The sequence below is a fragment of the Dryas octopetala genome, chromosome 7 (assembly GCF_963921425.1).
Source record: "Dryas octopetala chromosome 7, drDryOcto1.1, whole genome shotgun sequence".
Taxonomy (NCBI): domain Eukaryota; kingdom Viridiplantae; phylum Streptophyta; class Magnoliopsida; order Rosales; family Rosaceae; genus Dryas; species Dryas octopetala.
In genome coordinates, this window is record NC_141372.1 from 15,306,018 (window position 1) to 15,331,483 (window position 25,466).

General features: G+C 37.0%; 1 protein-coding gene, 1 long non-coding RNA gene and 1 pseudogene across 8 annotated transcripts; 1 reads left to right on the forward strand and 2 right to left on the reverse strand.

The window, feature by feature from the left end:
* Window positions 1-8: 8 nt before the first annotated feature.
* On the reverse strand, window positions 9-1,295 carry LOC147280021 (annexin Gh1 pseudogene; annotated as a pseudogene).
* Window positions 1,296-1,956: 661 nt separating this feature from the next.
* On the reverse strand, window positions 1,957-14,568 carry LOC147280022 (uncharacterized). 6 transcript variants are annotated; one of them, XM_086249735.1, is made up of 5 exons: window positions 14,060-14,568; window positions 13,227-13,987; window positions 12,555-12,968; window positions 2,788-4,992; window positions 1,957-2,554 (listed from the first exon to the last, which is right to left on the reverse strand). In XM_086249735.1, exons 1-5 carry the CDS (start codon window positions 14,548-14,550, stop codon window positions 2,151-2,153), a joined length of 4,275 nt encoding a protein of 1,424 aa, XP_086105861.1. In that variant the 5' UTR covers window positions 14,551-14,568; the 3' UTR covers window positions 1,957-2,150. The 6 variants fall into 6 exon arrangements, with proteins under 6 accessions (XP_086105861.1, XP_086105866.1, XP_086105864.1 ...); XM_086249740.1 differs by lacking the exons at window positions 12,555-12,968; window positions 13,227-13,987; window positions 14,060-14,568 and adding an exon at window positions 6,035-6,045 and having other exon boundaries at window positions 2,788-5,477; XM_086249738.1 differs by lacking the exons at window positions 12,555-12,968; window positions 13,227-13,987; window positions 14,060-14,568 and adding an exon at window positions 5,016-5,472 and having other exon boundaries at window positions 2,788-4,880.
* LOC147280023 (uncharacterized) lies at window positions 7,798-10,326 on the forward strand. Of its 2 annotated transcripts, none has more exons than XR_015123623.1 (3): window positions 7,798-8,068; window positions 8,341-8,486; window positions 10,038-10,326. It is a non-coding gene; the product is annotated as an uncharacterized LOC147280023 (long non-coding RNA). The 2 variants fall into 2 exon arrangements; XR_015123622.1 differs by lacking the exon at window positions 10,038-10,326 and adding an exon at window positions 9,125-9,242.
* Window positions 14,569-25,466: the final 10,898 nt, after the last annotated feature.

Here is a 25,466-nt window from a genome sequence, read left to right on the forward strand (position 1 = left end):
TTCCCAAATTAATTTTTGTAGTGTTTGAGAGTTGCATTGATCTGCACTTTGCTCCATGTAGCCAAAACCCTGATAATATCCTCATGATTGTAGGCCTTCTCCGAGATCTGTTCATGGAGTATCTTAGCCTCTGATTTTGCCAGAGTCATGTTCACCTCATCTCCCTCATATCTATATCCGCTAACAAGATGTGCCAAAAGCTGGGAAGAGCAAAATTAGGCAGTAATTCCCTATTTGGTGCAAGCAGAAAAAAACTTCATAAATGAAATAAAACTTTGATATGGTAAGTCCATAACAAAACTAACTTGCCCAGCAGAAATTATACATGTATAAAATTTAAAAATTTGAAGAAAAGAAGGCATATATCAATGGATGACTATAGCCAGTGCTTTGCTAGGACCTTTCTTTAATTGCCCTTGAGACTGTGCTAACTCTGTTCCATTGCTACAGATATGTTATAATCTACCTGTCTTGAAAGCAGTATCACCCTCTGATTAAGAGAAATTCAGAAAATCAAATGTGTCAGCCCTTTCAACAGATGTGTTTGCTTCCACAGATAAGTTAATTAGCCAAAGATTAAGCTTGTGAAAATTAGTATCATGGATTCTTATCCAATCAGGAAGAAAAGAAAGCTGAAAACAATGATAGCTTATGCCCTGCCTTGTCTTTGAAGAATCCTGGTACCAGCAATAACCAGCCTAAGTAAAATATATGCAGTCAAATTAACACAACTAATGCAAAAGAAAGTGCATTGCAAAACTGATCGACCTCAAAGTCACTTGAATGTTCTTTGGCCAATTCTTGAGGAGATCTTCTCCATAAGCTTCAGCATAAGTCTTTCGGATAGCCTTTCTTTGAGCAGCATTTCTATGCCCCAAGATGGATATGATCAAATCCTCGATCATTGGTCCCCCATCCTGCAATCATATCGACAAAAAATTTAAGATTAGATAAAACCGAACAACCCGAACATGAAAGTAAAGATACAACACTGGTCTAAACTATTAACGGTGAAATAATTATTATCATGCTGGGAAAATTCATCAAATCAAAGAAGGTACATAGAATGTCTTGGGAAAATTTATGCTGTCAAGAATCAAACATATCAAATAATTAACTTCACTCTATTGCTTCCTCTACCAAATGACATGTTTTCTTACAGTAAGAACTGAATAGCCTACTCATCGTCCAAGGTTTTTGATCATTTACTATTACTCATCCATCACTCTTAAACATTTCATGTCAAAACCATTTTCATTTAAAATCAGATCATCTACAAACCTGCTATACTTCATGTATACCAATTATTTCCTTTTTTTTTTTTTTTTTCCCAATAGAATTAGCCCAAATACATCATCTTCTTCTAATACAAACAGAGTTTTGGTACAGAGTGAAGTGACCAACAATCGGATCGGTGAAATGGGGTTGGTTGAAAATCAATCTTGAAGCAAATTACAAAAGATGGGGAATGTTATGATCAGAACAAGAAATGATGCGAAGGAGAAAGCGGTCAGAAAATAAAAGAAGGAACCTTTGAAGGCTTTTTTGAGTTGCTCACAGTCTAAATTCGGATGCAAAAGGAACTTGATTAGGGACTTGAAGGGTTGATGACATTGTCACTTTTACTTTATGATTCCATATTCCATATATAGTATCGCCATTGCAATTATTGCCATGTCAAATTCAACTTACTTGTTCTTCTTTATTGAATTTTTGATTTTGTTAATTAATTTTCAATCAAAAATTGAATTTGTTAGTACTTATTTTGAACCTTGTGGGGTCTTTTCGTCTTTGTTGGGGTGGTGTACAAACTCAAATTCGTCTGTATGTGTTGCTGCATAGCCTGCATTGTCTTGTAGCTAGTCGTTTTACATATAACATATAGGAATAAGAATGCACTGTATATAAAATATATACATCAAATCATTATACAAAAAGAAACCATTTTTATTCTGTTAAATTCTCACAAGGAAATGCAAACTTTTAACTTTGAGGCATCCTACGTGCTAGCCATAGCACACAAGTACATGAAATAGATTACAATAAGCTAAAATCGAAGAAGAATCTTTCTTTTAAAAAGAAAGCACACATACTAAAAAAAAAAAAAAGCACACAAAAAGTGAAATACGTATAGGAAAGAAGCACATTCATCAGGTAGTCCAACCGTGGATAGCAAGCAATTCACCACATGTTATCATATGCAATGGCTTTGACAAATGTAACCTATGAGCTGAGAGAAATTGAGAAATTTGTTTCATTGTTGGACGAGATTGCGGACTGGCATTCAAGCAGCCAAACGCTGCCTTCAAAAGAGAGAGCACTTCCCTTGCTTCTTGATGTGTAGGAGGGGAAATGCGTTGGTCCAAAAACTCCACAGCTGGCATTTCATGGGCTGGTACTGCAGATGAAGACGACAAGGATGATGATGATGATGACCATGATAATAAAGATGAGAGAAGATCTCCTGGATGCCTTCCCAAAATTATTTCCAATGTTACTACTCCAAAGCTATACACATCGCATTTCTCAGTCACTTCCATTGTATACGCAAGCTCTGCTTAGAACAAAAGCTCATACCAGTGGCATGTTAGTATATAGGTATAACTATTCAAGGAAAGTTTAAAGAAATTAATCGTATCATGCTATCAGTGATTAATTAGAGGTGTAACTAAGTTTATCCTTAATTAAGCTCATCCTAACAATGAAAAAGAATTATTGGCCTATAAAGAAAAGAATAAAATATGTTAAATATATAATAACACAAAAACCATAAAACCACAATATTACCTGGTGCCACATATCCGTATGTGCCTGCAAGGGCAGTCCAATTAGTTGAGTCAGGGTTCAAAAACTTAGCAGTACCAAAGTCTGAAACACAGCCCTCATATTCAGAATCCACCAAAATGTTCTTGCTTGATATGTCTCGATGCACAATTGGTGGCAAGCAATCATGGTGCATGTAATACAAGGCATGAGCTACACCTTTAGCAATATTCACTCTTTTACTCCACCCCAATTCTTTAGCTTCATCATCTTTGCTCAACATTGTGGCCAAGCTACCCCTTTCTAGATACTCATACACCAAAAATGAGTGCTGTTTATGGGAACAAAAACCATAAAGCTTCATAATGTTTCGGTGACGTATCTCTGTTAGTGCCCTTATTTCATTCAAGAACTCCTTTTGAAAATTCTTCTCACCATTGCATAGCAGGTGGAGTTTCTTCACGGCAACTTCCACGTTGGCAGATGGCAAATTTGCTCTGAAGACTCTTCCATGTCCTCCTTTCCCAATGCAATATTTAGAATCAAAATCCTCGGTTGCCCTTATGATTTCCTCATACATGGATTTTCCATCAAAATTTAATACTGAAAAAGAAACCTCTTCATGCGCGATGGTTTCTTCTGGATGCTGATGCTTCTTTTTCCCTTCTACTACAAAGGCAATTGTAAATATAGAAGAAAGAAGTAAAAGTGCTGCCACAAGAGAAAATGTGATTACAAATATGAGTTTGTGGTCCTTTTCCTTTTTTGTGCCATGTTTGCAGGGTTGCAAAGCTCCAACGTTGCCACACAATCCTTTGTTGCCTTGTAACGCTTCTGGGAGAGCATCTTGAAATGCGCTGATGTTGGGAAGGGGACCTTCTAAGTCATTGTAGGATATGTCAATATTCAACAAGCCGTGCATACCTCCAAAACTTGTTGGAATGAAACCAGAAAGATTATTGTGGGAAAGATTCAGCTCCACCAAACTCTCCAAATTGCCCATTGCTGATGGTATCTTACCTCCAAGCAAGTTACCACTTAAATCAAGTTGGGTCAAGTGAACTAATTTCCCCAACTGAACTGGAATTCTTTGATTGAACTGGTTGTTGCTCAAATTTAAATAGAATAATTTGACCAAGTCACCCAGAAGGCTAGGAATTGAATCATTGAATTTGTTTGTGGACAAGTCGAGATACTCAAGATTAGTTAGTGATCCAAATTCTGAGGGTACACGACCAGACAGTTGATTTCTATCCAACATCAGCCTCTGCAAAGAGGTCAATGTCCCAAACTCCTTTGGGATAATCCCAACTAAACGATTTGAAGAAAGATTGAGTTCTTGAAGTTGGATTGCATTGCCAATTTCAGGTGATATACTACCAGTAAGGTTGTTTCCCCCTATTCGTAAGGCTGTTAACTGTGGGCACTGCCCCCAATTGTGTGAGATTTCACCATAAAATTTATTGTCACTTATATCTGTAAAATGAAGATTTGGATAGACACCAAAATCTTCAGATATATTGCCTGTCAATTGGTTCCCATGAAGCCGCAATCTGAATAAGCTGATGCAGGTTTTCAAGCTTTTGGGGATTGGACCAGTGAAATGGTTGTTGCTTACTGATAAGTTTTTGAGTGATCCACCATGGCAAAGGTTTTGGGGCAAATAATCAACTAATTCATTTTTATATAACTGCAAGTTTGTCAACCTTGTGAGATTTCCTATTTCTGGTGGGATAATTCCAGAAAGCTTATTTGTAGAGAGATAGAGATGGGTAAGATTTCTCAAATCACCTAATGAAGTAGGAATTGAACCAGTGAATTGGTTCCCGCCCAGCTTTAACTCCACCAGAGACTTCATGTTCCCTATCTCTTTAGGAATAGTTCCAGAAAACTTATTTCTAGAAAGATCGAGATGGGTAAGATTTCTCAAATCACCAAATGAAGTAGGAATTGAACCAATGAATTGGTTCCAGCCCAGCTCTAGCTCCACCAGAGACTTCAAGTTCCCTAACTCTTTAGGAATAGTTCCAGAAAATTTATTTCTAGAAAGATAGAGAAGGGTAAGATTTCTCAAATCACCTAATGAAGTAGGAATTGAACCAGTGAATTGGTTCCAGCTTAGCTCTAGCTCCACCAGAGACTTCAAGTTCCCTATCTCTTTGGGAATAGTGCCAGAAAACTTATTTCCCCAAAGATGGAGAAGGGTAAGATTTGTTAGTAGACAGATTTCTGATGGGATTCTCCCAGACAACTGATTGTCAGAGAGATCAAGATGAATGAGTTTTGAGAGGAAACTGATCTGAGGTGGGAAGGGATCAAAGAGTTGATTGATGCTGAGGTCAAGATATTCAAGATTAGGGAAGGACAAGAAAGAAAATTCATGTAGCGTACCTTGTAAACCAGAGTTGGTAAGGTTTATCCCGGTGACACTTCCAGCAGCGTCGCATGAAATCCCAGCCCAAATGCATGGGCTTGTATTTGGTTTATGATTGGTGGAAGAATTGGTGGCATTGTTACTGGGAAGATAAGTCCATGAGGTGAGATTATTGAACTGGGTTTGATTATGAAAGCTGGCTTTCCATTTGAGAAGAGCCTCTGCTTCAGTAGGAGCAACAGAAGAAGAAAAAACAAAGTTTGATGATGAAATCAGCTCAACATACAAGATAAGGCAAAAAGCAAAAGAGCATGATACTTTTGAAGATGTCATGGTTTTTCTTTTTGGTGTATATAATGTTTATACTACTTCTGGGACTTATTTATAGTGCCAACTGCCCTGCATTAGCTATAATTATTCTAAGGGCCCTGTTCTCTCTTCTGTAATAAGTTGGTAAGTATTCCAGGGTTCAGAAGTCTTTCCAATAATTCCATGGAGTTTTTCACATGCTTGAGTCAAAGTCTTTGTTTGTCATCTTTAAAGACTAAGAACAGCTCATCCATATGAGTAGAAAAAGACTAAGAACAGGAAAAGAGTGACAGCACGGCAAGCATGTATTAACAGGTGAATTGCAAAGAGTGAGAATTCATGCAATATATGAAAATAAGCCAGAATTCATGCAATATAAGAAAATAAGCCAGAGAGCATATTTTATCAGAATAAGTTGAAGATGTCCATAACAGTGATGGGTTAACCCATCTTGCTAACGAGCTAAAGCTAAAATTAGCAATACAAAAGTAAAATATATTTTCTCTCATACTGATTACATATTGGGTATCTCCTATATATAGGAAAGGGAAAGTAAATAAGTATCTAATAGGAAATATTGCCCATAACAGTGTCAAAGTCTTCGTCTCTTATATTTACTGTAAATTAACTTATGTTCCTCAATAAAGTTAGGTGCAAATTGTTTTCTGTTTTGGGCCTTTGGCTCGCAGTCACCAAAAAAAACAAAAGAAAATAAATTCACAAGTCTTCAGGTAGACTTGGAAGGTGTTTCCAACTTTCTCCTTCACTTTTGTTTCTCAATCATAAGTCTTTGTGTCTTTTCTCTTTAAAGTTAAATGCAACTTTTGCATTTTATTGGATGTTTGACAGAGGGGGTTGAGACTTGAGATGGGTCCTACTCGTACCTAAAAGATTGATAGTGCTAGACTGATGAAGAAGACTTGATCGAAGACCTTGTCTGAAGGGACCATAAAATTAGTGCACATCTAGTTAAAGTCTTTGTCTCAATCTCTAATGTTAAAATTGGAAATTTTGCTTGGTCTTCTTCAACTTAATAATGAAATGAAAATGATAGATTCATAGAAGCAGCTCATCCACTTGAATAGGAAACACTAAAGATCGAGCAGAGTACATCATCAATATGAGCTTAGTTAAATTAATCTTATTTTTCTATTAAATGTTTTTGTGGCCTTAAAATGAGCGTGTGCGTTAGGTTAATATGCTAAGCTAGCTAGTCTTTTATCAAACAACAGATATATATATAGTTAAAGTAAAATCAAGCTTCAAACTTCAACGATCGAGGAAAAAACCCAACAAAAAAACAATAACAAAAGAAAGAAAAGTAGTATTCAATCTTAATTGCATATCTAATTATTTCGGCCAAATGAATTGGTTAATTACTAATTAGTTTGAGCTTTGCGGAGTCTTCTCTTTAAGGATGGTATATCGCAAGATTTAGAACACATATTATCAATTATCAAACCATCTAACAAAACGAAATCCTTGTTTTATTCTTTTTAACTTCTCACAAGGAAAAACAAATTCAACTTTATAAAGTACGTACATATTAGTCACAACAAAAGATTGATAAAAAAATTAAACAGAAATATAAGTAGGAAAGAAGCACATTAATTTCTATCAGGTAGTCAAACCATAGAGAGCAAGCAATTTTTTTTTTTGTTATCATATTCAATGACTAGCTTTCACTACAAGAAAAACATATTTGGGCGACGAAACTTTGGGAGACGAACATAGATTCGTCGCCCAAATCAACTTTGGGTGACAAATCAAAAAATTTGTCGCCTAATCCCATACAGGTTTGGGCGGCCAAGATCACTTTGAGCGACGAATATGATGTTCCTCGCCTAAAAGGACTTTGGGTGACGACAATACTTCATCGCCTCAAATCACGCGCCAAAATGGTGGTTGATTTATCCATTGGGCGACGAATATGTAGGTTCCTCGCCCAAAGTGACTTTGGGTGACGAACATTCAAATTCCTCGCTTAAAGTCACTTTGGGTGACGAAACATAATTTTTTTTTAAGAAAATCAAAGTGCTTCTTGTAAATGTATTTAGAAGCGCTTCCAGGTTCTTCTCCAAGAAACACTTTCAAGTGCTTTTATAATCCAAAAACACATTTAATTTTTTTTGCCAAATGCAAGCAAAAACTCTTTTGACTATTTAAAAGTGCTTTTAAGCCTTTTAAAATGCTGACACACATGCCCTATGTACAATTAAAAGAAGTATTTTGATTTTTAATAAAAAAATTGTGCTTTTGACAAAAGTGCTACTAGTAATCGTGCTACTAAGCAAAAGCACTCCAAACAGGCCCTAAGAATCCCAAACTTCCATTATCATTTGGGTGTGGGCTGGGTGGTGAGGGTGAGATTCAGTCACATGCTGTAAAGTCAAAAGAAAAAAAGGGATGGGGGCTAAGTTCCAATTTCGGCTCAGAGTTAGGTTCTGTTAAGGGGAAGAGGGTAGAGGGCTTATTTCTAACCTCTTTTTAGGGTCTTCTTCCACCAGAAAAGAGCCCTATGCAAGGAAAAATAAATATATCACCAAGAAAAAGGGGAAATTTTATGAAGTGATCTTGAAAGCCTTCGTTGATTTCACTAGATGAAGCATAAGACACTTCAAGGCAAGGGAAACACTATTTTGCAATAACCCATTTCTTATCTTGTCACTGCGCTGATTTCTTAAACTTTTGGATTTTAGTTTTGTTCAAATACTTTTTCCTCTCCTTTTTCTAATATGTAATAGCAAAACTTTGACGAGTCATTTTGTTCATTTTACTAACATCTTCAGGCTTTTGGTATTCTTTATAGTATGGATATTACTTAAAATATCATTAATTTTTTTTATAATATTCACAGTACATAGTATGCTAATGAGTAATTTATCTTCTACCAGAAGAAGAAACTCCGTAGCCGACAAAAGAAAGTGAAAGCATATGATCTCTCTTCCCTCTCAGAGTTCCTGCCTGAGTTGAAGGCTGAACAGCAACCAACTCCTGCATCAGAGTTCAAGCTAAATTGTAAATCCATGAAAAGGCTAATGTAAGTCTTCCAATTCTTTGACTCTGAATCCTGATGCAAGCTTTAATTTCCCTTTTCAATTGTTTTATATGGAATTTGAGTGAAGTAATAGTGGATTCCATTTTCATCAGATTGAAAGAACGTAAGCAGTTGACTACAGTTCTTAATCATCCCACTTTTAATTCGTCATTTCTGACCATATACTTTGTTGATTTAGGACACCTGAATGTAATGTTTTTTATGTATATATATATATATATATATATTATAATTTTCCAAAATCTAGCGCGTTTCAAAAGCGTTTAGTCAGGGATAAATACATGTTACTTGAAGGAAAAATTTGAGCTTAGATATATTGTGTTTGTTTGTGCATAGAACAAATTTTAGTTGCATTCATTCATTTTATTGGTTTTCTTTGGAAAAAAAAAAACATGTTTTAGACCCGCCAGATTTGATACTTTTTTCTAGGCAATTTGAATTTAAAGAATAAACTTAAAATTGATGTCAACATAATTTAAATCAAAGGTCAGACCAGAAAAAAAAAAAAAAAAAAAGCTTGAAATCAATTCCCAAATTCATTTGTGTAGTGTTTGAGAGTTGCATTGATCTACACTTTGCTCCATGTAGCCAAAACCCTGATAATATCCTCATGATTGTAGGCCTTCTCCGAGATCTGTTCATGGAGTATCTTACCCTCTGATTTTGCCAGAGTCATGTTCACCTCATATCTATATGCGCTAACAAGAGGTGCCAAAAGCTGGGAAGAGCAAAGTTAGGCAGTAATTCTCTATTTGGTGCAAGGAGAAAAAAACTTCTTAAATGAAATAAAACTTTGATATGATAAGTCCAAAACAAAATAAACTTGCCCAGCAGAAATTATACATATATAAAATTAAAAAATTTGAAGAAAAGAAGGCATATATCAATGGATGACTATAGCCAGTGCTTTGCTAGGACCTTTCTTTAATTTCCCTTGAGACTGTGCTAACTCTGTTCCATTGCCACCAGCCATTATATGATTGATCATTTTCACCCACACGTCTGTGGGAAGCTTAGAAACAGTTTAGGAATTACAGATATGTTATAATCTTCCTGTCTTGAAAGCAGTATCACCCTCTGATTAAGAGAAATTCAGAAAAACCAAATGTGTCAGCCCTTTCAACAGATGTGTTTGCTTCCACAGGTAAGTTAATTAGCCAAAGATTAAGCTTGCAATTATTATCATGCTGGGAAATTTCATCAAATCAAAGAAGGTACATAGAATGTCTTGGGAAAATTTATGCTGTCAAGAATCAAACAGATCAAATAATTAACTTCACTCTATTGCTTCCTCTACCAAATGATATGTTGTCTTACAGTAAGAACTGAATAGCCTTCTCATCGTCCAAGGTTTTTGATCATTTACTATTACTCATCCATCACTCTTAAACATTTCATGTCAAAACCATTTTCATTTAAAATCAGATCATCTACAAAGCTGCTATAATTTATGTATACCAATTATTTCCTTTTTTTCCAATAGAATTAGCCCAAATACCTCATCTTCTTCTAATAAACAGAGTTTTGGTGCAGAGTGAAGTGACCAACATGTAAAACAAGCTTAAAAGATCATCGTTTACAAAAGTCCGGCAATCACATTCACATGGACCTTTCTTGCACCAACCCACCAGACCCCACATACATATAACACTGACCTGACCATTGATCACTGACAGAGTGAATGAAGATGAATAACAAGACGACTCATTTTCCATTATTATCAGATCATTTACGTCATGTTTAACGTTAACAATCGGATCGGTGAAATGGGGTTGGTTGAAAATCAATCTTGAAGCAAATTACAAAAGATGGGGAATGTTATGATCAGAACAAGAAATGATGCAAAGGAGAAAACGGTCAGAAAATAAAAGAAGGAACCTTTGAAGGCTTTTTTGAGTTGCTCACAGTCTAAATTCGGATGCAAAAGGAACTTGATTAGGGACTTGAAGGGTTGATGACATTGTCACTTTTACTTTATGATTCTCTCTCTTTGTAAGAAAATTGAAACAGAGAATATATGGCTGTGTTTGTATATGAGTTTCTATATATATGGTCTTTGTAGCTGTCCATATTCCATATATAGTATCGCCATTGCAATTATTGCCATGTCAAATTCAACTTACTTGTTCTTCTTTATTGAAATTTTTATTTTGTTAATTAATTTTCAATAAAAAATTGAATTTGTTAGTACTTATTTTGAACCTTGTGGGGTCTTTTCGTCTTTGTTGGGGTGGTGTACAAACTCAAATTCGTCTGTATGTGTTGCTGCATAGCCTGCATTGTCTTGTAGCTAGTCGTTTTACATATAACATATAGGAATAAGAATGCACTGTATATAAAAAAAAAAAATATATATATATATATATATCAAACCATTATACAAAAAGAAACCATTTTTATTCTGTTAAATTCTCACAAGGAAATGCAAACTTTTAACTTTGAGGCATCCTACGTGCTAGCCATAGCACACAAGTACATGAAATAGATTACAATAAGCTAAAATCGACCACATGTTATCAGGTAGTCCAACCATGGAGAGCAAGCAATTCACCACATGTTATCATATGCAATGGCTTTGACGAATGTAGCCTATGACAGGAGAGAAATTGAGAAACTTGTTTCATTGTTGGACGAGATTGCGGACTGGCATTCAAGCAGCCAAACGCTGTCTTCAAAAGAGAGAGCAGTTCCCTTGCTTCTTGATGTGTAGGAGGGGAAATGCGTTGGTCCAAAAAATCCACAGCTGGCATTTCATGGGCTGGTACTGCAGATGAAGATGACAAGGATGATGATGATGATGACCATGATAATAAAGATGAGAGAAGATCTCCTGGATGCCTTCCCAAAATTATTTCCAATGTTACTACTCCAAAGCTATACACATCGCATTTCTCAGTCACTACCATTGTATACGCAAGCTCTGTTTAGAACAAAAGCTCATACCAGTGGCATGTTAGTATATAGGTATAACTATTCAAGGAAAGTTTAAAGAAATTAATCGTATCATGCTATCAGTGATTAATTAGAGGTGTAACTAAGTTTATCCTTAATTAAGCTCATCCTAACAATGAAAAAGAATTATTGGCCTAAAAAGAAAAGAATAAAATATGTTAAATATATAATAACACAAAAAGCATAAAACCACAATATTACCTGGTGCCACATATCCGTATGTGCCTGCAAGGGCAGTCCAATTAGTTGAGTCAGGGTTCAAAAACTTAGCAGTACCAAAGTCTGAAACACAGCCTTCATATTCAGAATCCACCAAAATGTTCTTGCTTGATATGTCTCGATGCACAATTGGTGGCAAGCAATCATGGTGCATGTAATACAAGGCATGAGCTACACCTTTAGCAATATTCACTCTTTTACTCCACCCCAATTCTTTAGCTTCATCATCTTTGCTCAACATTGTGGCCAAGCTACCCCTTTCTAGATACTCATACACCAAAAATGAGTGCCGTTTATGGGAACAAAAACCATAAAGCTTCATAATGTTTCGGTGACGTATCTCTGTTAGTGTCCTTATTTCATTCAAGAACTCCTTTTGAAAATTCTTCTCACCCTTGCATAGCAGGTGGAGTTTCTTCACGGCAACTACATTGGCGGATGGCAAATTTGCTCTGAAGACGCTTCCATGTCCTCCCTTCCCAATGCAATATTTAGAATCAAAATCCTCGGTTGCCCTTATAATTTCCTCATACATGTTTTTTCCATCAAAGTTTAATACTGAAAAAGAAACTTCTGCATGCATGATGTTTTCCTCTAGATGCTGATGCTTCTTTTTCTTTTCTACTACAAAGGCAATTGTAAATATAGAAGAAGGAAGTAAAAGTGATGCCAGAAGAGAAAATGTGATTACAAATATGAGTTTGTGGTCCTTTTCCTTTTTTGAGCCATGTTTGCAGGGTTGCAAAGCTCCAATGTTGCCACACAATCCTTTATTCCCTTGTAATGCTTCTGGGGGAGCATCTTGAAATGCGCTGATGTTGGGAAGGGGACCTTCCAAGTCATTGTAGGATATGTCGACATACAACAAGCCGTGCATACCTCCGAAACTTGTTGGAATGAAATCAAAAAGATTATTGTGAGAAAGATTCAGCTTCTCCAAACTCTCCAAATTGCTCATTGCTGATGGTATCTTACCTCCAAGCGAGTTAGCACTTAAATCAAGTTTGGTCAGGTGAACTAACTCCCCCAATCGAATTGGAATTCCTTGATTGAACTGGTTGTTGCTCAAATTCAAGTAGAATAATTTGACCAAGTCACCCAGAAGGCTAGGAATTGAATCATTGAATTTGTTTGTGGACAAGTCGAGATACTCAAGATTAGTTAGTGATCCAAATTCTGAGGGTACACTACCAGACAGTTGATTTCTATCCAACATCAGCCTCTGCAAAGAAGTCAATCTCCCAAACTCCTTTGGGATAATCCCAACTAAACGATTTGAAGAAAGATTGAGTTCTTGAATTTGGATTGTATTGCCAATCTCAGGTGGTATACTACCAGTAAGGTTGTTTCCCCCAATTCGTAAGGCTGTTAACTGTGGGCACTGCCCCCAATTGTGTGAGATTTCACCATAAAATTTATTTTCACTTAAATCTATAAAATGAAGATTTGGATAGACACCAAAATCTTCAGATATATTGCCTGTCAATTGGTTCCCATCAAGCCGCAATCTAAATAAGCGCAAGCAGGTTTTCATGCTTTTGGGGATTGGACCAGTCAAATGGTTGTTGTTTACTGTAAAGTTTGCGAGTAATCCACCTTGACAAAGGTTTTGGGGCAAATAACCAACTAATTCATTATTATATAACTGCAACGATGTCAACCTCGTGAGATTTCCTATTTCCGGTGGGATAGTTCCAGAAAGCTTATTTGTAGAGAGATGGAGAGTGGTAATATTTCTCAAATTACCTAATGATGTGGGAATTGAACCAGTGAATTGGTTGTCGCCCAGCTGTAGCCACACCAAAGACTTCAAGTTCCCTATCTCTTTGGGAATAGTGCCAGAAAACATATTTGAAAAAAGAATGAGATGGGTAAGATTTCTCAAATCACCTAATGAAGTAGGAATTGAACCAGTGAATTGGTTATTGCTTAAATCTAGCCGCACTAGAGACTTCAAGTTCCCTATCTCTTTAGGAATACTTCCAGAAAACTTATTTCTCCAAAGATAGAGATAGGTAAGATTTCTCAAATCACCTAATGAAGTAAGAATTGAACCAGTGAATTGGTTCATGCTTAGCTCTAGTCGCACCAGAGACTTCAAGTTCCCTATCTCTTTAGGAATAGTGCCAGAAAGTTGATTTTTGGCCAAGTTGAACAGGGTTAGCTTTTTAAAGTTTCCTAAAGTTGGAGGGATAGGCCCTGTTAAATAGTTGTTGTTCAACGCTAGATCCACCATAGATTTTAAGTTCCCTATCTCTTTAGGAATTGTATCAGAAAGTTTATTTCTAAAGAGATACAGATGGGTAAGATTTCTTAGATCACCCAACGATGCAGGGATTGAACCAGAAAGATTGTTTGTAGAAAAGCCTAATTCCACTAGAGACTTCAAATTTCCAATTTCTGGTGGGATTATCCCAGACAACTGATTGTGAGAGAGATCAAGATAAATGAGTTTTGTGAGGGAACTGATCTGAGGTGGGATGGGATCAAAGAGTTGATTGATGCTGAGGTCAAGATATTCAAGATTAGGGAAGGACAGGAAATAAAATTCATGTAGCGTACCTTGTAAACCAGAGTTGGTAAGGTTTATCCTGGTGACACTTCCAGCAGCGTTGCATGAAATACCAGCCCAAATGCATGGGCTTGCATTTGGTTTATGATTGGTGGAAGAATTGGTGGCATTGTTACTAGGAAGGTAAGTCCATGAGGTGAGATTATTGAACTGGGTTTGATTATGAAAGCTGGCTTTCCATTTGAGAAGAGCTTCTGCTTCAGTAGGAGCAGCAGAAGCAAAAGCAAAGTTTGATGATGAAATCAGCTCAACATACAAGATAAGGCAAAAAAAAACAGAGCATAATACTTTTGAAGATGTCATGGTTTTTCTTTTTGGTGTATATAATGTTTATACTACTTCTGGGACTTATTTATAGTGCCAATTGCCTTGCGTTAGCTATAATTATTCTACTTAATTGAAAGTCATGAATCAATTTCTTTCTTGATTGGGATGGTTTAGGGAAGACTATGGAGTTTTTTATAGTTAAAGTCTTTTTCTCAATCTCTAATGTTGAAATTGGAAATTTTGCTTGGTCTTCTTCAACTTGATAATGAAATGAAAATGATAGATTCATAGAAGCAGCTCATCCACTTGAATACGAAACACTAAAGATCGAGCAGACAATATGAACTTAGTTAAATTAAGCATGCTCAATCTTATTTTTCTATTAAATGTTTTTGTGGCCTTAGGTTAATTGATTCAAGAATTGACAACCAAAAGGAATCTCCAATTAATCTCATGTTGCAGATGCATGACTACAAATTCATTTCCAAGTGGGGGTTGAGGGGAACCTTCTTATAGACTTTTCGTTGCATTGTTTGTGGGGATTTTGAATGTCCACTGTTACTAATTAATCAACAAACTAGTCACATCCTAAGCATCCATGAAAATCTTAAAGTTGAAGTTCAACCTTCAATGAGGCAAAAATCTCACTTTATACCAAAAAAGAAAAAGATGGTAAAAAAAATCATAAATGATAAATGATGAACACCAAGGAAAAGATCATTCCAAGTTTGAAAATAGTTGAGAACTTGTTTTGTGACAAATGAATTAATGTGACAAAGGGTGACTAACATTTTCAGAATTACGAAGATAGAAGGGAAAAGAGTCAACAAATTAAATGACATAAAACCAACAGCTTCAACAAACTTGTTCTATATTCTAAAAAATCAACTATGTTTAAGTTTTTCAAGCTTCTGAAAGCTCTGTGAAATTGTACACCTGGCAGTATATCTAGAATAATAGAATGCATGTATCTCTCCAAATTGGTTTTGGATGAAATGCATCCAGGCTTAGTGACTAATTGGTCAATTGGAGTGGGCGGCTATTAGAAAATATATGCAAAGTTTCCATCTACAGGTTTTGTCAAAACCATGTGGAGCACATACTTTTTTCTGAAAACAATGTAAGCCTAAAAATATTTTGCCAGCAGAGTATATGGTTTGTTTTTGCATAATACATTAAGAATTGATTCTTGAAAACTGATGACAGATTAAGTAACAGTAAAAGATAAATGAATGAATGTAAGTACTATCATCAAAGCACTTAATTAACAATATAAATTATTCAGTGTTTGCGCTAAACCACATAGTTGAGAAAGATTTTCTTGTGTTTTTATGCAAGCTAAGATGTTTTGCCACACATTTAGTCATTTTATTATTATATTGTTTTATAGAGTGCCATATTAGATGACCAAAGTATGGAAAAATTTATCCGTAGAAAAACTGTAAAGAACAAAACGGAGTAGGAAAAAATGTGCTAGCAGCCCACTTAAAATATATATTAAGTTAGTAAAAGTCTCTATCCAAATGGATTTTGGATCGATCAGCTTGCATCTAATATAAAGAATAAAAATTGGAAATGAGATAACTTAAACGCAGTTGAACAAATCAGCAGTTATCAATACTATATGTGAATTTGTATGGAAAAAGAGGAGGGAGATGTATTAAAGAATGTGTACTATTTTGTAGGGAAGAACAAACCTGATTTTAGGTTTTTTTGGTGCTCGTTTAGTCATGAATTCCTTGAGTGGAATATTGCCCAAAGTTGAATCAGATTGTTTTGGAGCAGCACTTTTCTCAGCTTTTTCTTGAGTTTGATTGAGACTTAATGAGATGCAAAGCATAAGAAAAATGAAAATGTGTTAATAAGTATTAGAGTTTGAGTGTAAGTTATAAGCAAAGAGAATAAGAATATGAAAAAATGTAAATTGTTGGAAGAACACTAACCTTTTGAATTTTTTTCTTCATTGTTGTATAGAGCTGAAAAGAGCTCTTTTCACTGCAAGGTTCCCTTTTGATACGGTTTTTTTTTTTTTTTTTTTTTTTTTTTTTTTTTTTTTTTTTTTTTTTCAAATTGGTGGATGAGATGGGAATGGGTGTAACTAGAGCTATCTTAGAAGAAGGTGATGGGCTATGAAGAAGCAATTTTTGAGGCAATGATTTTTCTTTTCCTATGGGTACTTGGTCATTAGATGGAGTTGATGATCATTCAATCAGAAGAGGTTCTTCATCAAACACAGCATGTATGAGGAGGTCATTCCTATTCGAATAACTTTTCATGGCTCCAAATCGAAGCTGAAATTTTTTTGGCTTTCTTCTCACACGAAGTATGGCCTCTGGGAATTGGGTTTGATCAATGAAACCACTTTCAAGTTTTCAACAACCAGGTTGTAGCATGAAACTCGGAATAATTGTTCTGCTTGTTTTCCAATTACAATCACATTGGTCACATCAGTTTGGTCTGCAATTACAAATCATGCAAAGAAATTTTCATGTTAATAGTTGTTAATTTTACCAAGGGATTGGGTTGATTGCATTGTGCTTTGAGCAGATTAGTCTGTCATTTTGAGGAGTGGCTCTCAATTGTTTGAAGCAAGTAGGGCAAGCCTTATACCACCACCCACCACGTGTGTCAAAACGCGTGATTGTAGCTCTACAAGAAAGAATCCTATCCTATAATAGATTTAGAGAGAGAATAAGAGTTTAATAGAATTTAAATCAGAAAGAAAATTTAATTTTTATGCATCTTATATATATTTTGTATATTTAAGATAAGAATACAATTCATTGTAATAAGAAGAAAAAGGAAAATAAAGTTGATGGAAATTGTTAAATGTATTTTGTGGATAAATGCTTACTTTGCAAAGTTGTGGGTCAAGACGATTCAAAGCTTTCACAGATAACTTGTCAGCGCTTTCTAGCTATTGAGGTGGTAATCGCAGGGCTGTGGAAGGTGGCAAGATTTTGATAGGCATTGCAAAACCGCGAAAACTGCATGTTTCATATTTGAAAAACAATGAAGATTGTTAATCGAGAGGATAAAAACTAATGTTTTTATATTGAAAAGTGTAAGAATCATACGCCAACTTGTAGGAACCAATTTCTGGTATTTATGGATGAACAATACTTTGGTCACCCCTTGGGGGTACCTCAAGGTCACCCCACCTCCTTAAATTTTGATTTCGGCAATGTCAGCGCATAATCGGAACCGTTCACTTTTTAGATCATTTATTATAGATCTTCTCTACAAAAAATTAACTCAATCGGAAATCGTTTGGTTATATAACTGTTGTCGATTAAATAAAAAAAATCAACGGTTAGGTAAAAAAATCACTTTTTAATTGAAAACCATTTATTTTTTCTATTTAATTGACAACAGTTATATAATCAAACGATTTCCGATTGATTTAATTTTTTACAGAGATGATCTTTAATGTGTTATCTAAAAAGTGAACGGTTCCGATTATGCATCGACATTGCCGAAATCAGAATTTAGGAGGGTGGGGTGACCTTGAGGTATCCCCAAGGGGTGACCCAAGTATTGTTCTTTATGGATTGAGGAAGATTCTGGTGGCATTGCTGCTGCTCAAAATAGGTTTCTCTACATGTTTGTAAGAGGGTGAACTGATCATATTTATTATAAGATTATAAATACATTGAATAGGAAAAAGGATAAAGAAACTGCTTAATTACTCTGGTATTCTTTGACTTTTAAACTGGTGAAAACAACGAATATTGGCGGTGGTAATTGTTTTACAGCTTCGTGATCAAAGTTTTTGGCAGCATCGCTCCATAGAGTAACCCTGACTTCATTTCTCCTACAGTAATAGAGATAATACAACACATTTGATTTGAAAAAATTGAAAAGTGATAGAGAGTTTTTAACACTGTACCTCATATTCTCTATGTGAATTTCGCACTTTTTTCAATCCTTGCGTTGTCCATTACCATCATGTGTTCCAAAGGTTGGATAGCAATTATACGTCCCATTACATCTGATAATTATTAGAATGAGATGATAAACAGTTAGAATGTTTACATGGACTCTTTAAATATAGGTTTCAATGTTTAAAAACAGGTTGAAAAGATGATTAAAACTGAATGAATTTGTTTTAAATCTGATCACTGCCTATAAGAAGTGTATGGACATTGATTCGCGATGGAAGCTGACTGTAATCAAGGAGGTTGAAATGATGCATTGGGATACTTGGCTGAACAGTTGTCAATTTTTTGAAAATTGTTCTCTTATTGAAGATGAGGATTCCAGCATGAGGTACAATTTTGTAGGATGATCGATTGTTGATAGTATGGAAATGTGAAATTTCATAAACAGATCCAGCTTTAATTTTTGGACTGACAATATCATAATTATTGTACATATATTATTATGTGTGGCTATTCCTGTAATTAGTTGTAGGGGCATACTAGTAAATGTTCAAAATCCTAATAAACTCTACCTCTATATAAGGATGTTTATAAGATGAATGATATCGAGACATATCATATTCTCTCTGCCTCTCTTTTTCACAAACCTAATTTCCACATACTTTTACAACACGTTATCAACACGAAAAGTTCTAAGGATTGTGGATCGCCAAACAATAGAGGATCATCATTCAATCTATTCTTCAACCAAGTAGGTTTTATAAAACAATTTTATGTTCATGTTTTTAAACCTTGATTTCTTGAAAAATCTCCATGAAGCATGAATCTTAAATTTATGAGATTGATTTATTTAGGATTATATATTTTGTACATGCTTTCTTGGATTGAATGATTAAATAATAAAAAAAGGAGATTTATTGGGGTGATTGAAACCACCCCGTGCGGCCAGCAGCCGCCCGCCCCTTCCCCACGTGCGCTGCCAGCAGCTTCGCTGCCTCGCGCAGCCTTGCTACCAGCAGCAGCCCCGATCTGCCCTTGCTGCCAGCCCTCGCGCACCAGTAGCGCAACACCGCCTCGTTGCCTCCCAGCCTTGCTGCAGCGCAGCCCAGCAGCGGCCTTGCTGCCCACCAGCCCAGCAGCGGCCTTGCTGCCCACCAGCCCACCAGCCCACCAAGCCCAGACCTAAGCAGCCCAAGGTCCGCCACGTCAGCGCCACGCAGGCATCCACGTCAGCGCCACTCCCACGCAGACACATGGCGAGCCTCCTGAAACTTTGTAAAAAGAAAATTTTAATTCTTGCCATGTCTAGGGTTTGAACCTGGGACCTCTTGTGCACCACCTTGGTGCCTTGACCACTGTGCTGTTGATGATTTCTTGTTAGTATATAAATCATTTACTATATATACTTTAAATGCCAAAAACTTTTATTCAAACAATTTTGTGATATTTTTCTGTTCTACTTGGGTATATGAATATTTTACTTGTTTAAATTTTTGCACTAGAATATATGTGTAGAAATTGCAGGTGATTAATGAACCAGTAGTTCATACATAAATATTGAACTTGTAGCTTAAATGATGCCATATAAGGAACCTGAAGTTTCCTTCATAAATTCATCATACATGATAAAACCAGTAGATTTTACATGTCTATACCATATTATAGAACTTGAAGTTCTTATTTGTTGCTTATGGATGTTATTGCCCAAAACACTAATTATGATTATTTGTTCCTTTCAACCAAAGAATGTCAAATCTCAACAAGCTTAATTTTGTCGCTTTGGAAGTTTCCGGAAGAAACTATCTAAAGTGGACCCAAGATGTTAAGCTTCATTTGACTGCCAAGAAGATGAGGTCGACAATCAATGCAGACAATGTTGTCACAGAGTCTCTTAAGGCAAGCGTCATGATCTTCATTAGAAAGCATATGGAGGAAGTACTCCAAGTTGAGTACCTCGCTGAAGAGGATCCATGAGCTCTTTGGGTGGCTCTGGAAGAGCGGTTTAATCATCAGAAGACTATTTTCTTGCCTGAAGCAAGACATAACTGACAGAACATCCGTTTCCAGGATTTTAAATTCGTAAATGAGTATAATTCGGAAATTTTCCGAATCCGGTCACTCCTTAAATTTTGTGGGGAGGAGCTCACCGAAGTTGACCTATTGGAGAAGACTTTCTCCACCTTCCCTGCCTCATGTTTGATCTTGCAGCAACAATACAGGGAAAAGAATTTTACCAAGTTCTCGGCATTGATCACTACTCTGTTGCTCGCTGAAAAAAATAATAACTTCTTAATGAGAAATGATCAAGCCCGACCTGTCGGTACTAAAGCAGCACCATTGCCTAAAGCAAACGCTGTTGGTCATCGCGATTCAAACTATGAAAGAGGATATCAAGGTCATGGAAAGGCCGCAAAGTCCGACCGCCCGAGATATGGAAGGAAACGTTCTCAAAGGAATGGCCCGTATGATCGAGGCCAACGCGACCAAGGCCCACGTGGTAGGAACCGTGGTCCTTCGGCCCCAAGAACTCGAAATGAAAAGAAAACTGGTCCAGCCCGTCCCACCAGAATCAGAATCAGAATGATCTCTATTACCATTGTGGAGGAACTGATCACTAGTCTCGCATTTGCCGTGCATCAGCGCAAGCTGTAAATGAGTATCACACCAGTCGCGGAACTCGAGAGATCAACCTTGTTGAGGGTTCATTTCCTATAGATACCACCTTAGAGATCACTGATTTCCAGGTTGCTATTGGACATTTCGAGGACTAGAAACTCGATAATATGGATATGATCGGCGCTTATGCCGTATTTATTTTTTTGAATACTGTTTTTCTTATTCGAATTATTTTGGTGATTTATGACTTGGATTATTTGTTTTGGAAAATTTGGTTATGCTCGAATATTATTTAATTCAATTAAGTTATTTTCATATATGTGATCCATTGAATTAAATTTATGAATAGGCATGTTTAGTGGGAAGTTTGTTGTCTGGCTGACAGTGCTACTACGCACACCATACTCCAAGATCGTAAATATTTTTCAAACTTATTGCCTACTCATACCTCTGTGACAACCATATCAGGCCAATCCAACCTAATAGAGGGCCATGGCAAAGCCCATTTTATGTTATCCAATGGTACTGAATTTACCATTAATGAGGCCTTATATTCTCCATGTTCCAGACGAACGTTGTTGAGTTTTAAGGATATTCGAGCCAACGGTTATCACGTTGAAACAACTGAGGAAAATGAAGTGGAATATCTTTGCATAACCTCCAATTTGTATGGCCAGAAGCGTACATTGGAGAAATTGAAATGCCTTTCGAGCGGTCTCTACATGACCACCATCAGATCGATTGAGGCAAATCACATAGTTAACTAGAAGTGAACCAGTTTGAGCAGTTTCTTGCTATGGCATGACCGGTTGGCACACCCAGGTCAAAGTATGATGCGCCGTATCCTCAATTCATCACACATGCATCCCCTTACTAATAAGCATCTTGTGTTTAGTGACACACTATGCCAAGCCTGCTCGCTTGAAAAGTTGAATACTAGACCATCATATGCAAAGACTAGTAAAGATTTCATCCCTTTCCTGCAAAGGATACAAGGGGATATTTGTGGACCTATCCAACTACCATGCGAACCATTTAAATATTTCATGATTTTGGTTGATGCATTGATAAGGTGGTCACATGTTACACTATTGTTCACAAGAAATACTGTTTTTGCTAAACTCCTCGCCCAGATTATTAAATTGAGGGCTCACCACCCGGATTATCTCATAAAGTCCAAAAGACTTGATAATGTCGGAGAGTTTACATCGAAAACTTTCGATGATTATTGCATGTCCCTTGGGATTGATGTTGAACATCTAGTTCCCCATGTTCACACCTATAATGGTCTCGCAGAAGCGTTCATTAAAAGATTACAAATGATCGCACGAAACTTGGTTATGCGCACCAAGCTTCCAATTTCTGCGTGAGGCTATGCAATCTTGCATGTAGCCATGTTGGTCCGGTTGAGGCCCACTGCTACCCAACCTTACTCCGCGTTACAGGTGGTGACTGGGTACGAACCTGACGTTTCGTACTTACGCATATTTGGGTGTGCAGTTTACGTGCCAGTTGCACCGCCACAACGTACCAAAATGGGTCCTCAATGAAGGATGAGCATATATGTTGGTTATGAATCCCCATCCATTATACACTTTTTAGAGCCCTTGACAGGCGATCTCTTTACCGCCAGATTTGCAGATTGTCACTTTGATGAGACAGTCTTCCCGCCGTTAGGGGGAGATAAGAACGTCACCATTCCTGAAGAACGACGTGAATTAATGTGGAATGTTCCCACTATGTCTCATCTCGATCCCCAAACCGCACAATGTGATAACAAAGTGCGAAAAATTCTAAATCTACAGAGAATAGCCCATAATATGCCAGACGCATTCTCTGATCTAGCTAAAGTGATGAGATCACATTTACCTGCTACAAACGTGCCTGCAAGGATATCTGTCCTCGAAGGACGTGTCATCCCAGAAGGACATGTCATCCCAGATGGACGAGGTACTATCATAACGGCTAGAAGCGAGGTAGACCACTAGGTTCGAAGGACTCTTATTCCCGGAAGAGGATAAATTTGGCACAAACGAGTCCTCTTGACATCACGATCTCAACCGATCCATCTCAAGAAATAGTTTCGAATTATGGGTCCGTCCTGGAAGAGACGGTGTTGGGGGACGCTCCAACATCTGAACCCACTCCCGAGAACAGAGAGATCTCTATAAATTATGCATGCTTAAGTAAGTTATGGAATCGAAACGAGATTATCATCGATGATATATTTGTATTTGCGGTAGCTACCAAAATCGTAACTAGCAATGACATTGAACCTCCCTCCGTTGATGAATGTCAACGTCGAGAAGACTGGCCAAAATGGAAAGAAGCAATTCAGGTCGAATTAGGTTCCTTGACAAAGAGAAAGGTGTTTGGGTCTGTCGTTCCTACATCTTTCCATGTTAAACCTGTAGGATTTAAATAAGTATTTGTAAGGAAGCGTAATGAGAAAAACGAGAGTGTGAAATACAAGGCTCGTCTAGTGGCGCAAGGATTTTCTCAACACCCTGGGATTGATTACAAGGAAACGTATTCTCCCGTAATAGACGTCATAACATTTCGCTACCTTATCAATTTGGTAGTTTCTGAAAAACTGAGTATGCAGCTTATGAATGTGGTTATTGCTTATCTCTATGGGGATATTGATATAGAGATATATATAAAAGTTCCCGAAGGACTTAAGATACCCGATGCAAATAGTTCCAGACCATGGAATACGCTCTCCATTCGTTTGAGGCGGTCACTTTATGGATTGAAACAATCCGGACGGATGTGGTATAACTGTCTAAGTGAATATTTGATCGGGATAACATATGTAAATAATGATCTATGCCCTTGCGTGTTTATTAAGAAAACAAGTTCCGGTTTTTCTATTGTAGCTGTTTATGTCGATGACATGAATCTAATTGGTACTCCTGAAGAGATGAAGGAAACCGCTAAACACTTGAAGTTGAAATTCGAGATGAAAGATCTTGGGAGAACGAATTTAAGTCTCGGCTTGAAGCTCGAGCACCGTGCAGATGAAATTCTGGTCCATCAATCAAATTACATCCAGAAGATATTAAGGCGCTTTAATGAGGATACCCGCAAATGATAACAAAGACATATTGGCACCAGAAGTCCCATATTTAAGTGCAATAAGTGCATTATTGTACTTGGCTCAATGTACTAGACCGAACATCTCATCCGCTGTGAACTTGTTAGCTAGATACAGCTCTGCGCCAACACGCCGCCACTAGAATGGTATAAAAAACATTTTCCGCTACCTTAGAGGTACGAAGAATATGTGCTTATTCTATCCCTACGCATCAAGGAATGAATCGAACCCCCTCGATCCTCGGAATGATGCTCGCCTTGTTGGATATGCTGACGCATGGAATCTATCAGACTCGCACAAGGCGCGTTCTCAAACTGGTTATATCTTTACTATTGGGAATACAACAATATCTTGGAGGTCTACGAAATAGACCTTTGTTGCTACCTCTTCGAATTATTCTGAGATTCTAGCCCTTCACGAAGCAGTTCGTGAATGTATATGGCTAAGAGCAGTTTCCAAGCATATTCAAAGTACGTGTGGGCTGTATTCCACCACTGATGAATCAACGATTATCTATGAAGATAATGCCGCTTGCATTGAGCAGATGAAGACGAGTTTCAACAAAGGAGACAACACCAAGCATATTGCACCGAAGTTCTTCTTCAATCAATAGCAACAAGAGCATCAGATAATTGAAGTCAAGCAGATCCGATCTCAAGACAACCATGCAGACCTCTTCACCAAGTCACTTACAAAGTCCACGTTCTTGATGCATGTTCGAGGTATTGGTTTGCGTAGATTGGCTGATTTACCCAGTATGTAGTCTTCAGGGGGAGTCGACATCAGGGGGAGTATCCCGAAGCATACTCACTTGACCATCGTGTATTCTTTTGTCCTTCGTCCAGGGTTATTTTGTCCCACTGGGTTTTGTTACCTGACAAGGTCTTAATGAGGCACATCTTTGCATGGTCACCCTACTAATACTACATCCTGAAGATGTATTGATCTGATATATATGCATTTGCTCATCTTTTCCCTTTGACCACAGGTTTTTCCCATTGGGTTTACCGGGCAAGGTTTTGGTGTAGCAATTCTAATGCATGCCGCTCCCATTGACATACTATCTGCTTATGATCCAAAAGATATGACTTCACCTACTTTTGAGGTTCTGATGCGATTACTCCACACTCATGCGCGTTGTATTCTTTTTCCTTCGACCAGGGTTGTTTTTGTTCCCACAGGGTTTTCATTACCTGGCAAGGTTTTAACGAGGTAATTTAGAAGCGCATAGCAGAGACAACACTAATGACATGGAATATCCAAGGGGGAGTGTTGTAAATATATTATTATGTATGGCTATTCATGTAATTAGTTGTAGGGGCATGCTAGTAAATGTTCAAAACCCTAGTTAACCCTAC

What these genes read in the sequence shown, in the direction of transcription:
- LOC147280022 (XM_086249735.1), bottom strand. Translation starts at nt 14,550, where the DNA reads ATGACATCTTCAAAAGTATTATGCTCTGTTTTTTTTTGCCTTATCTTG. An exon ending in CCAGAAATTGGAAATTTGAA is followed by an intron (nt 13,988 to 14,059) that starts GTCTCTAGTGGA and finishes GGGTGATCTAAG; the next exon opens with AAATCTTACCCATCTGTATC. An exon ending in ATACGGATATGTGGCACCAG is followed by an intron (nt 2,555 to 2,787) that starts GTAATATTGTGG and finishes TGTTCTAAGCAG; the next exon opens with AGCTTGCGTATACAATGGAA.